Genomic DNA, 12767 nt, shown 5'->3' with positions numbered 1-12767 from the left:
CACTACCCCCTACCACCCATTAAGAGAACTTTTTGTGTCTACAGGGTTGGCAGCAGCGCCTGAGAGCACAAGATCTTTTCAGTCGGTAATTTATCCTCCAACATTTACTAGCCGGACTAGCCCAGTGAAAAACCCAAATAATGTAGGTATTTCAGGCATACAAGATGGTGTTACTAAATGTATTTGATTGGTTTTGTACCAATATTCAAAATAAACTCTTTGCTTTTGATTTTCTTTTTATTTCAAATTGCGGTACAAAAGTTAAAAGATTTGTTGAAGAATTATTTTATATAAATCACTTTTCTATATAATTTCTACAAAGGATAATAATAACAAATTAAATTATTATTTAAAGATGAAATTTATTTCAAGATGTAAGATTGAAAATGAACCTATTGTAGTGTTTAAACAAGGTAGAAGAATATTATTTGTGCATTTGTCTTTTTAAAAATGACGATATTACTCTTACAAAAGCGAGGAAATTAGTGAAAGACTCCTTATGTAGTGACAGGTTTTGAGGTTAGTAGAACGCGTTCTGTGTTGGCAACTATCGTCCTCTGGTTGCGGTGCTTAAATAATTTAAAACGTCTCTTTTTAGATTAAATGCAACCTAATGTTTCAATCAAAACTCGACTCGCTATAACGTATTTTCTTCTCGTACAAAATGGAAGAAAATTATATGCTATTGTGCTTACTTTCGCGCTATACGAAATGCGGGAGAGAGAGAGAGAGAGAGGAGAATACTGGTGCACTGTATCGTTATTAATATTTAAAAGTACCACTAAGGGCCGGTTATTACATCTATATGTAAAATTTATCCGCATGGTAAAAATTACAAACTGTAGTAAATTCTATTCAATTTTAAGCTTTACCAAACGGATAAATTTATCCAGACGTTTGCCAATAGGTGGAACAACCGGCCCTAAGTCGTGATAAGAATTTTGAAAAACTCTATCAAAATGAAACTAGCACAGCTTTATAGAGCTACTAGTAGAGAGATGTTGTGTGGGATCGTATGTGAGATAAATATAGAAAGGGAAGAGAAGAGAGGCAGCATGAATTTGGTAAAATGAAAAGATCAAAATGAAACTAGCACAACTACATACGCACACATATACTATTGACAGTATTAGTAAAGATAGTAGGAGCAGGGAAAGGAAGAAGAGGAAGAGGAAAAAAAGTTTACTTAGCCGGTGCAGATCTACGCTATTGGCGGGGCCCCGTGACACACATCAATGGTAGCAAGTCTAACGGTACCTGTTGGCATGACCTACTCTTCGTGGAGATGCCGTGTTAGTCTCTCTCCCTCTTTCTGCCTCTTCCTTCCTCCCTTTCCTTCTTGTAGACCAAAGTAAAGTGAAACGTTTACCATCCTTTTCTTAGGGGCCTATCGCGTATCGGTCAATTCCAATGAGCAGCAAACGAGAGAAGGAAAACGAGACGAGAGGGGATGTGGGGTTTAGAACACCGACACACGCCAAGGCATACGCAGCACGCTGACTCACACACTTGCAAACTTTTTCCACGTGAAGCTCTCATCGCATGGGCGACCCCGAGCCCGGCTCGCTCGTCCCGGCCCCGGCCGGCCGATTATATCCATCCAATCCAGTAATGAAAGCGCCCTCCTCGCAGAAGGTGCTGTCATGTAGTCCCAGGAATTTCATATTTGTTGTGCGTCCCCTGTGCGTTTCTCGTTTCTCTTCTACAACGTACATCGTGCTTCCTTGGAACGTTCGCTGAAATAATAAACACTACCAGACAGCCCCAGGAGAAGAGTCAGTGTCGAGCACAAATTGTGTTGTCAGAGGACACAGCGAGATCGCGCTCAAGGCTCTTTTAAGGTCTTGCGATCAAACTGTGCACTGCTGGATCAAAATCGCGTTATGAGATCTGTCGCGTTATTCCTTCTTCAGGTGAGTGTCAGATGAATATTTGGGACCCCTGTTGTCGCCAGTGTCGTTGCTTGTTTCTCTAACGTCAGTTGTTATTATCATTGTTATAATAAACACGTTCTCTCTCTCTCTCTCTCTCTCTCTCTTTCTCGAGAGAGAAAAAGAGAGAGAAGAATTCAATCGCGCGTTTCCCGTTTCAATCTGCAAGGAGAATCGAGTGTTAACGGGATCGCACACGCTGGGCGAGAGTGCATTTTTTTCCCTCTCTTCTCATGGATGTACTCTCTTTGCATACACGATTTGCGTGCGATAGGAAGAGTAACGAAAGAAGAGGGATAAAATGTAAATCTCAAAATGGACAAACAAGGTTTCGAAGATGATTGAAGAGAATGGAGCAATTACCTCACAGTGTACAGAAGTATAGTAGTAGCACACTTTCTACTATGGTGTACAAACATCGTAAGCTAACGGTATTGGCGACTTTCGGCGCTACAAGTGAAAAACACAGCAATGGGCAAGATTTCTCACGTTGTTTCTTCGTCCCCTTCGATCGTCCTCCCTCAACGACCTAACGTGGAAAATGCAAACCAAAATTTACAGATATATCTAAGAAAAGAAAAGGAGAGTTGACGGTGACTGAAAATGGATTTTTGTGATGGTTGCAGGTAATCATAGCGCAGCTAGCGAGGTGTCAGGGTGGTGGTATTGGTGGTGGTGGTGGTGGTGGTGGCCCAAGCACTTTCGGATACGATGCATCATCGGCGTGCAGCAAACCTTACTCGCGTGCAGGACGTGCAAGACTCGCGCACCTTCCTTGCGACTTTCGCCGACAAAACTGGTGTACCGTTGCCGGCAACTCTTACCCATGGTATCATCATTATTATTGTTATTATTGTAGAAATCTTATCAACGTCAAGGCAAGAGAATCCTCGAATACGTCGTAAGGGCCGAGGAAGATCGTTCCTCGTCATTTATATAATTCGTCATGGGCTAGATTCAAAGCTTTCGTTACCGTTCTGGTCAAAGTTTCACTGTCCGAATTCCTTGCATGACTTGAATATTAATCGGACAGAGGCTGCTTTCGATTATTAGTATCGTCTCGCGACTAGACTGCCATAATTTATTCAAAGCTTTCGATTATGCTTATCATTTTATTAGATTCCTGCGGTCGGTTTTCTTCCTCCTCTTCTTCTTTTTTTTCTCTTGTTTTGACGTTGCTGTCGTAGCTAATTATGCAGAATTGATGTCTCGTTGATATTTAACCATAGGCACGCTGTACGGCGATTCGTGCAAGAAAATCAGGGCCTCATGAGACGAATGTACGGCGATGAAAGTCACATCAGCATTCTGAGAGCGGAGTTTGAGAAGAACGATGTCGAATTGAAGTACGACGACTATTATCCTCATTTTGACGAATCCAGGTAATTTATCGCTCGTAATATAAGAAATCTACTGGGTCTGTAGCGAACATTTTCCATTTTCTTTCCAACTAATGTCTCCCTCTTTCTTTCTTTTAAGGAGATTTCAGTACGAGGAGGATTACGATTTTTTCGATAGCAATCAGAATCTACCAAAGTCTAATGATGAGTACGAGGGCCGTGCATTCACGAGTCGACAGTTTCAAAATCCAACGACCAAACGCTCTGGCAAATTTCCTAAATTGAGCGAGTACACCAGATCTCACATCCGGTCTAACGACTTCACGTACGCGACATCTTCTACATCCACGAGTGCAACTAAATCTACGACAGCTACAACCGCTGGTACCACATTCACTACAGGAACCTCAACTTTATCCTCGGCTTCAACGTCATCGTCAACGACAACGTCAACGTCCACTTTCACCCCACCGTCTGCTTCTACATTTACCTCAACAATAGCCTCTGCCACCTCTTCTCCTTATCCTTCGACCTTACCACCGTCTTCAACATCTACATCCGCCACTAGTGCTTCTACCACTGCAGAGTCAAAAAAGAACATCAGTAATGCTATTGGCCCTACAACTACCACCACTGATGCTTCTACTACTACCACCACTGCAAAGCATGAAATCCCAACTGTTGGAATCTCTATAAATAATAGCAGTTTGAACCTTGATGCAGATAAGCTTGAAAAAAATGTGACAAATAGATTGGGTGTTACGATAGTTCAAGAGCTACGCGAGCAAAACTTTAGTATCAACGAGATTACCAGTCAGGTAGACAGGATCGATGAGAACCTTGACGATAGCGTTGAATTGCCTCGAGTACCGACCGTTGATGGTATTATCGACGAGGAAGTCACATTGGAGGTTGAGGAGGAAAGCACCGAGTTGCCGATTTTAACTTCGACCTTTAGCGAGAAGGAGAGCATCGACGAAGAGCTTAAATTGGCTTTTGGCGAACAACAAGAGTTCAGACCGCGTCCGGAATATAGGCCATCCGCCAAACCGGAAACTGCTAATATGGAAGGACAGCTTTATCAGGACGTGGCTGCCAAAGATCAGCAGGAGCAACCTGTTCTTAAACTTCGAGGAATGTAAGTATCGGTCCACTGTTTTCCTAATCTCTGCAAATCCCTTTTCAAATACCCTCTTTTTCTTACTGAACAGAAATGCGTGTCCTGTAAAAGAGGAAGTAGTAGCTCCGTTTTGGGCCAATAATACAAGAGGAGAAGTGCTGGCTTTGTTAAATTTGTACCCTTTCGAGCAGTATGTCCATTGGGAAAAGTGCACGTAAGTATCTCTTCTTGGTTATATTCCATTCTTCCCAGTCACGAACATGAACCACAGATTGACTGGTATTCTTAATTTCTTAGGCATGAAAACAAACAGATGTACTGTCGCGATGGATGTAGATGCGAACAACAATACCGGCTACACCGTCTATTGGCTTATGATCCGAACAACGAGTGTCGTGGTATCTTTAGCGATTGGTTTAAATTTCCCAGCTGTTGTGTATGTAGATGTTACGACTTACCACTGGATTTTCGCGTTACTTCTCGCTCACCACGAACGCAAAGGCAACGGATAAAAGTGCGTCCACCCCAGAATCGTTACGTATAGGAATCGTGTGCCAAGATTATCCGCAAACTTTCGAGAAAAAGAAAAGAAAACTTTCGCGATTATCCTCCAAATACAAAACTAGATACATCCAACTGATGCTATTTGATCGATTTGCATAAATTTAACGCTTGTCACATAAAAGAAATTAATTACAAATAGAAGATATAATAATCTTAATAATTGTATGTATAGTTTATATATATATATATATATATATATATATATATATATATGTATAGCATTTAATTATCTCGAAAGGTTGGTATAAGCTTATTAACTGACAATATTAAGAAGTAAAAATAAGGTGAAATATTGCAAATAATAGCGTGGTTACAACCAGAAAAGGCTCGTGAGTAAAATGTTGTACGCCATGTTTCTGTTAATTATATATTTATATTGAAAGTTTTTATTCAGTATACGTGCGTTGCGTATACAGTATATTTAATGTGTAGATTTTTACTTAGACATAGGTGCTGTAGTTCTAATATCGATAATATTGGTCATATTACATTTAACTTTAACTCGTATGCAATAACAAAAGACTATGAATGGAAACAATGACAGAATGCGGAAGAAAGAAAATACAATGACACTTAGAGATGAAACAACAGACTTATGCTTTTCATTTTCCCTTTGACTACCAAATTACAATGATAGGAAAAAAGATACGAAGCAATAAAGATATCATTTTTAAATTATAATTCTGTTTATTTTTCCTTGCTTCTACATAATACGTATTGAATGTTTTACAAGAAAAAATGCTAATAAACAATAACGAACGTTATACGTTAATACTTTTTTAGGGGCGTTTGCGTGGGCGCCGAAATAGCTCAACAGTAATACCGATTGCCTACCGTAAATCAATTAATCCATGTCATATATTATATATACACGTCAACTATGCATATGCTTGTATAAAGAAGCAGTGTATAAATAGAGAAGTATATATATATATATATATATTTTATAAATACAGGCTAAAACATTTGGTATCAAAACCATTGCAGGAAGTTGAAGAAACCTTTGAAAAAAGAATGTCATACACGAAGTCCTTTCTAATGATTTTCATAACAGCAATTATGGTACAACAACGTGTGTTTGATAAATCAAATATTAATAACGCCGTACAGTAGAAAATTAGACTTTTTCTTTTTCTCTCCCTCCCCCATACGCGCATACACACTCGAGTTTTTCACATATACAAGCGTACGTACACACACTCACACACTCACACACTTACACGCACCGTGTCCGTACCCTCTCCTGCTGAACGTACTACATACTTCAAGATTTCTTTCTTTTTAGTACAACCATTTACATAAAAAATAAAAATAAAAAATGGGACACAGTCTACAACCTTGATATACTTTGTAATCACTTATCATTTTCTGGAACACAAGCTTTAAAGTGTTCATTGGGTTGGAAAACTCGCTGGTTCGTATAAACAATTAAATATTACCGTCGACATATTTGCAATAAAAAAAACTAGCAGGAATATATATAAGAGGGAAAAATACTGAATAAAAAATACGCAGACGCAAGTAATGTAGTATTCGCATGATTCTAATAAAAGTTTTCTAATTAATAACATGAACAAATACATATATAGTAGTATATACAGCAATGCTTTTTCATTAATTAATCAAATCGTTAATTAATTAAGACATTAGATCGAGCAAAACAGTCTCTTCGAGCAGTCTGGAAACTGGGAAACAAAACAGGGACGAGCCTTTCTTTCGTGACTTGTAAAATAACAAACTTTGCGAGTAAATCCAGCAAATTATGCTACAAGCTGATTTCTTGATTTCCTTAATCACATGAGCACGTTTCACTTAAAAGTTAATTATTTAATTGTGTGATGTATACAATGACAATACGATTTTTACTCAATCCAAATTATCTAATTTTCTGTAAACTTTAGTACACATTTGGAATCCTTTCCACTCCTGTTTAATATTTTTTATGTTTCAACAATGGTAAATGTCTGGTTTTTAAAAAAATTCAGGTAAGATTTAAAAGTCAACAAAGACTGCAAAGGTCTAACACGTTAATTTGTATAGTAAAAAGGATGGTACACCGACGATTCTGTATAGAGAGCCCGTTTTACATCACATCGTCATTGGAGAATCTTCGTTTTTTAATATGATTGGAGTGGCTCGGGCAAAAGTCTGGACAGTAAGTTTTTAAATGTAAAAAGAAAAACAATTCCTTTAGCATTACAAGTGGACATATTCGTCAACGAGGCTCTATCGAGCTTAGTGTAACTATGAGAATTTAAATTAATGGACGCGAAGACAGTTATATTAACACGCTTAAACAAATAAGCGCATAACAGGAAGGTGAATGTTTTTCTTCTTGGGCAACCAAGAGAACGGCAGGATGGACGAAAGGTGGAAGACGAGGAAATTCCATATCAGTTTTAGTAGAAAATACTTTACACGATGCCTTGTTCCTCGAGTAGAAAAAAGCTTATGACATTTTGATCGTATTATCGCAGAACACGACTCTCTAAAAATGCTACGTTTCTATCAAAAAGTTTGTCCGACTGCGATCAATCCTACCCTGAATGAAACCGGCGATTGCTGATGATTCAACATTTAAAAAACTTGGGTACAGCTTTAACAATTACGTTAAATCCAATTCCGCAGGCTCTGTGATTTTTACCATCATCTCTATAATAAGATAACAATAATGGATGCGCACGCAGAGTCAAGGTATGTAGAGTCCTAGCTACTTAAAATGTCCCAAAACACGCTCCACAGAAAACGTTTACGTTTATCTATCAAAGCAATCGTTAAAAGATATTCAAATATTGCATAAAATCGCTTTGAATTAAAATAGTAAGAGGTTTCGAAAAGATTCTATGTAAAAATTGAATATCTCTTATTTTTACACATAGACACGCGTCTTCTTGTAGCACTATTGTGTGGGACGTTTTAATTGGCAGACCCTTTATATAAAAAATACACTTTTCTCACGCCGAGAAAAAATACTAATAATTGTTTGTGATTTTAAAAATGTCAACGTATCGATCACAGGTTTGCGTGTAGTTCTTCACATATGCCACTGCAAAAGGCGATAGACAAAAGTTAATACATTGTCGAGCTATTCTTTCTCTTTAATTTTTTTTCTTTTTTGCTTTCAATTACTATAAATTCTGCCGTCGATTTCGTTCGGTATAAAAATAATAGGATCAGAAGAGAAAGTGATGTTTTTGCCCAATACTCACTCTCACCGCTGACCGACGATTATTTTCATTCTCAATCGTTTGGGAGTTATAATCAATACGTCAACTAGTAAATTCGCTGTTCAGAAACGTCGTAGTACAATTTTACGTTACAATGATTGGTAACAACGAATTTGCAGATTGGAAGTGTTTTACGTGTGCGCGCGTGTATCAGTGTTTTTGTATATAATTACGTAGCTTGGTCGATTGACAGAAAATATAGCGCACGTCTATGTATACTGATTATTTGTAGTATTATTACTATCATTATTGAACAAGGTTTTCTCGTGCGGTGAGAACACACGAACAACCATCAATTTATTTTCTACTTGTTGATTAATCTTTTTCTAACAGACAAGAAGACTACTTTTGAGCGATTGGCAATCGACACTGTGAAAGATCTAAACTCCGAACAAATTTATCCATTTGTCTAAATAAATATCATTGATATTTTTCCAATAGAAAATTGTACTGGAAAAAACATGTTACTGTCGATGATGGAAAGATTTGCTCGGTGATCCAGCGTCAATTTAGTTGATTAACAATTCATCGATTAACAATTAGGAACAATGAATTTTCGAATAACGATGGAAGAGCATACTCTATTAACATTAGGGTATAACATCATCTTATATTGAGAAAAGTGCTCGTTCTGCTATATATAAATTACGATCGAATACTACTACGATTAATGATTTAACAATGCGAAAATGATCGGCAAGCCTGGTTTAGCTTTCTTTGTAAATCACTCGTGCGTTTATATCATTTCCACCCCCCTCCCCTCTCACTCTCTCTCTCTCTCTCTCTCTCTCTCTCTTTTATCCATTATTTTTGCTAGCAAAAATCAGTTTTAAATGCTATTTATTTATAAATTTGTTCTTCTGCATTATAGCAAAGATTTTTCACTACAAAAAATGACATTTGTTTAAAAAGCGAAATAAATCAACCAAATGAAGCTAGTGCAATTTTTTTAATTACTGGAGAATAATAGTGCAAGGATTAACGTTAAAATTAAACGGGGTTTAAAGTGAGAGAAGAGACAACCAGTTTTGGTTAATAAAAAGTAAGGAAATCAAATATTAATGAGAAAACAAAGGAAAAGGGTTGAGAAGTGGGTAGAAAGAGTAAGAGAAAGGGGGAAGAGACAGAGAGAAAGGATCTGAGGCAAAGAATAGGTAAGATACGGTGTTTCGATGATAAGAGAGAGAAAGTATAGTGCGCGCGCTGCATTCGTGCTTATCAACAGTAATGAATAAAGTGCAAAGAAGTAGTTTGCTGACTTAACAGAGTGGGGAGTACACGTAATTGCGAAGTGAAATTCGTAGAAGTTAAAAGACTACTATTAAAGACTAGTCGTGATCCCTACACTGACAATTTGCAGCCCATTCTATCCTATCCATACAACCATTATTCGGTATCAACAGATTGGATGGAACTTTTAGAGAAATTTTATACATCGAATCGATGAGACCGAAAAAATGGTTATTATATAACGCCTGCTATTAAGTTTCTCTAATTTCAAAGATCAACAATTCTTCGTACAATGAACATTGAAAAGGATTTTGGTAGGACTGCGACTTATCCACGAGTGATTACAGTTTTCCGCGTCCGATCTACTATGTAATATATCACCATGAACGCTTTAATGATCGTTGATTAATCAGCGGTTGTCTTATCGATCAACGTGCATGTGTTATCTCATAAGGTGCACTTAGCTTACGTGTTAATTAAACGTATCTGTCTAAAAATGTAAGTGTATCCTAAAAGATAACTTTACGTGTTCATATACCTAAACAAGTGGGACAGTTGCGGCGAATCAAGCAGACGAAGAGTACATTATTTCGTGTCCCAGCACCTGCACCCGATCTACACAAACTTTCAATACTTTATCTCCCTCCCTCTCTCTCTCTCTCTCTCTTTCTCTCTTTCTATTCCTTTGAATCATTCATAAAAACACAATAAGGTTCTTCGACGACTCGATTCTTCTTCAATTTGATTCTAAATATCGCATTGAAAAACCGTACTGTGTTAACTGTTAGTTTTCATACAAACGGTCAATTATGTTATACAGAGTTCATCAACGATTCAATCATGTGCTCGTAAATGTATTGTATATATATGTATATAAGTATTGCCCAAAATATGCGTCTGATATAATAATGTATATATGCATATTACCTGTAAGAATTGTTAAGTTGATATGTCGTCGAAGCAGTAATATTTATACATGTATGCATATGTATCACAGTGCTGTGATCGAGAATAGTCGTAATCACTTTTAATTTATTCTACCTCCATCGATCCCTTTTTTGGTATATCTCTACTTTATCCTCGATTCTCGAATACAATATCTATCTCTCACCTATCACAACGCTATTTTTCCACAAGTATCAATAGTAAACTGACCAAAGTTAAAAGAATAAATGAAATGAGTCGTTTTTATTAATAGCTATGGTACCATAAAAAAAGATGAATCTAACCGATTGACCAAGTTTGGGATTGAGGGAGAGTAGACATCAAGGGACTCATTGTTAATCCCTTTGGCAAATACGTATCTTCAATTTATATTACACACTTTGCTTCCATTTTCACGAAGATTGGTAAAACAAATCCATCGCATCGAATAAATTGTTCTTACAAAATACGATTCTTTCCGACTGTATAGGAACGAACAGGAAAAACTAGAGAAACAAGAAGAGATCGTTTTTATCTCGCTCAAAATGGAAATCAACCGTACAATCTCTCCTCCTTTTTCCCCATTTTCCTTTCCGCAGTCAAGGTGAAACACCTCAGTGAATTTTGTCTAATGCTGAGAACAAAAAATGACAGTTACACCTCCCTATTCACGTTAAGCTCGCTTCTCCATTGATTTGCGTAGATTTAATTGTAATCCTTATGCATTAATGTAATATTCTTTTAATTTTTGGTCTTGCTTATAACTTACGCCTAAATATTGTCTCATTAAAAAACTAAAATTTATTTAAGACACCTTTCTTTAGTTTTTTTAAGTTTTATATACTCTCGAATCTTTCTATATTATAATTTCAATACCTCTATAACTTCTAATCATTGTCTTCTTTGTACGGGAAATCCCTACATTGAGAGAGAGAGAGAGAGAGAGAGAGAGGGAAGAGAATAAAGATAACACTGCCACACACGAGTAGCAGTGTCAACCCTTCGAAACGTATAATGGAAAAATAAATAATTAATAAAATTAATAATCAATGAAACAATCAGTACTTGGAACGATCACTTTAAACAATTTTTTACTCTCCAATTTTTGGGATTCCCGTAAAATCTACTACAAAATGTGCCCTTTTCAAGTACACGAATACCATTTAACTCTTTTCAATTTTTAGGATACGCTTCGTATATCCAAAAAGTAGTTTTTAGAAGAAAAAGAAAAAAAAGACCAAAATACTTTTCTTTCTCGTTAAAAGTCAGAACTAAATACAACCTTCTCATTAGCTTCGTTGACAGTTTTGAGGTAAGCCCGTACTGACATACGCGATAAAAAAAAATTACAACTTTTTTGAAAATTATATAAACTGAACACAAACGACCTATAGTAGTCACGCACCTTAAGAAATGTCTCAAGCTCATTGTGTACGAACAGTTTCGTATTGAAATTCACATTTTACCAAAAATATTTATTTCTAAAATGAAAAGGGAGCATTGTCATCAAGAACGCTCGATGATTGCTTTGTCACGCGTTCATAAAAATCATGTATGTTAGTGTTGAGTCATTGATGCCTACTGCTCTCTACTACAATATATAGTTTACAGTATATATACACATTTTGATAACAGAAACGGATTAATTCCGTTAAACTTTTATCAATTCCTTGGTCTAATGAGTTACATTACTCTTAGCCCCTCAATCCATTAATCATGACGTACGCAAAATAGCATAAGTTTAAAACTTCATCGTAAAATAACGTTAATGTACATACGTTAAATCTAATATATTCATTGAATAAAAACTATTATTTGCGTTAATAGAAAATATATACAAATAAGTAACCGTTTGTCAACATAGAATAGAGCATTTACCTCAACTCCTCACCTTCCTCGTCACAAACGCATATCCAACATATCAACATAAAATAATTACATCTTCTTGTCAATACATATTGTTGCACGCAATACAAATAATAAATAAGCTTGCTTGAAACCTCTCTCGTTAATGTTACTACTTAGCGCAAAATTCAATTGAGTCCCCTGATATGGTTTGAAGGGCTAATAACATCAGTCGCCGAAAAGGCTTTAATCTTATTAACTAAAAAAAAAAAAAAAAAAAAAAAAAAAAAAAAATATCTTGTTCCATTATAAAATAATCCACCAACAGTACAGCGGGCCGCGATACGACGAGTATTCAATATTTACGGTAATTACATTTATGTCTACCAATTAATTTATGGTCTCATACTTGACGTTCATTTCCATTTCGGTATAAATATTACTCCCTGATTGATCGAGGCTCGAAGTAGAACAATCATCTATATACGTTTATGTTACTTCAATTGCTCAATCAGAAGTTCTTGGGTAAAAGTTATTATTGCTATTAGTATATATATATATATATATATATATATATATATATATA

General features: G+C 36.4%; 1 protein-coding gene across 1 annotated transcript; it reads left to right on the top strand.

Annotated features, from left to right (window-relative positions):
- Positions 1-304: 304 nt before the first annotated feature.
- Positions 305-12708, top strand: spz4 (Spaetzle domain-containing protein 4). Its single transcript, XM_066732602.1, has 8 exons — positions 305-519; positions 599-1292; positions 1384-1913; positions 2558-2760; positions 3161-3313; positions 3411-4409; positions 4483-4605; positions 4689-12708. Exons 3-8 carry the CDS (start codon positions 1884-1886, stop codon positions 4933-4935), a joined length of 1755 nt encoding a protein of 584 aa, XP_066588699.1. The 5' UTR covers positions 305-519; positions 599-1292; positions 1384-1883; the 3' UTR covers positions 4936-12708.
- The last annotated feature ends 59 nt before the right edge of the window (positions 12709-12767 follow it).

The sequence above is a fragment of the Prorops nasuta genome, unplaced genomic scaffold (genome assembly GCF_024137725.1).
Source record: "Prorops nasuta isolate Cenicafe-Biocafe unplaced genomic scaffold, Cenicafe_Pnas_1.2 PNAS00010, whole genome shotgun sequence".
In the NCBI taxonomy this organism is placed as follows: domain Eukaryota; kingdom Metazoa; phylum Arthropoda; class Insecta; order Hymenoptera; family Bethylidae; genus Prorops; species Prorops nasuta.
Note: the sequence above shows the minus strand (reverse complement) of the source record. Positions and strands in the feature narration are given on the sequence as shown.

Bases quoted from the DNA above. Each gene is read 5' to 3' on its own strand.
- spz4 (XM_066732602.1), top strand. From the start codon at position 1,884: ATGAGATCTGTCGCGTTATTCCTTCTTCAG. The intron at 3,314-3,410 runs GTAATTTATCGC...CTTTCTTTTAAG, and splicing joins CCTCATTTTGACGAATCCAG to GAGATTTCAGTACGAGGAGG. The intron at 4,606-4,688 runs GTAAGTATCTCT...TTAATTTCTTAG, and splicing joins GTCCATTGGGAAAAGTGCAC to GCATGAAAACAAACAGATGT.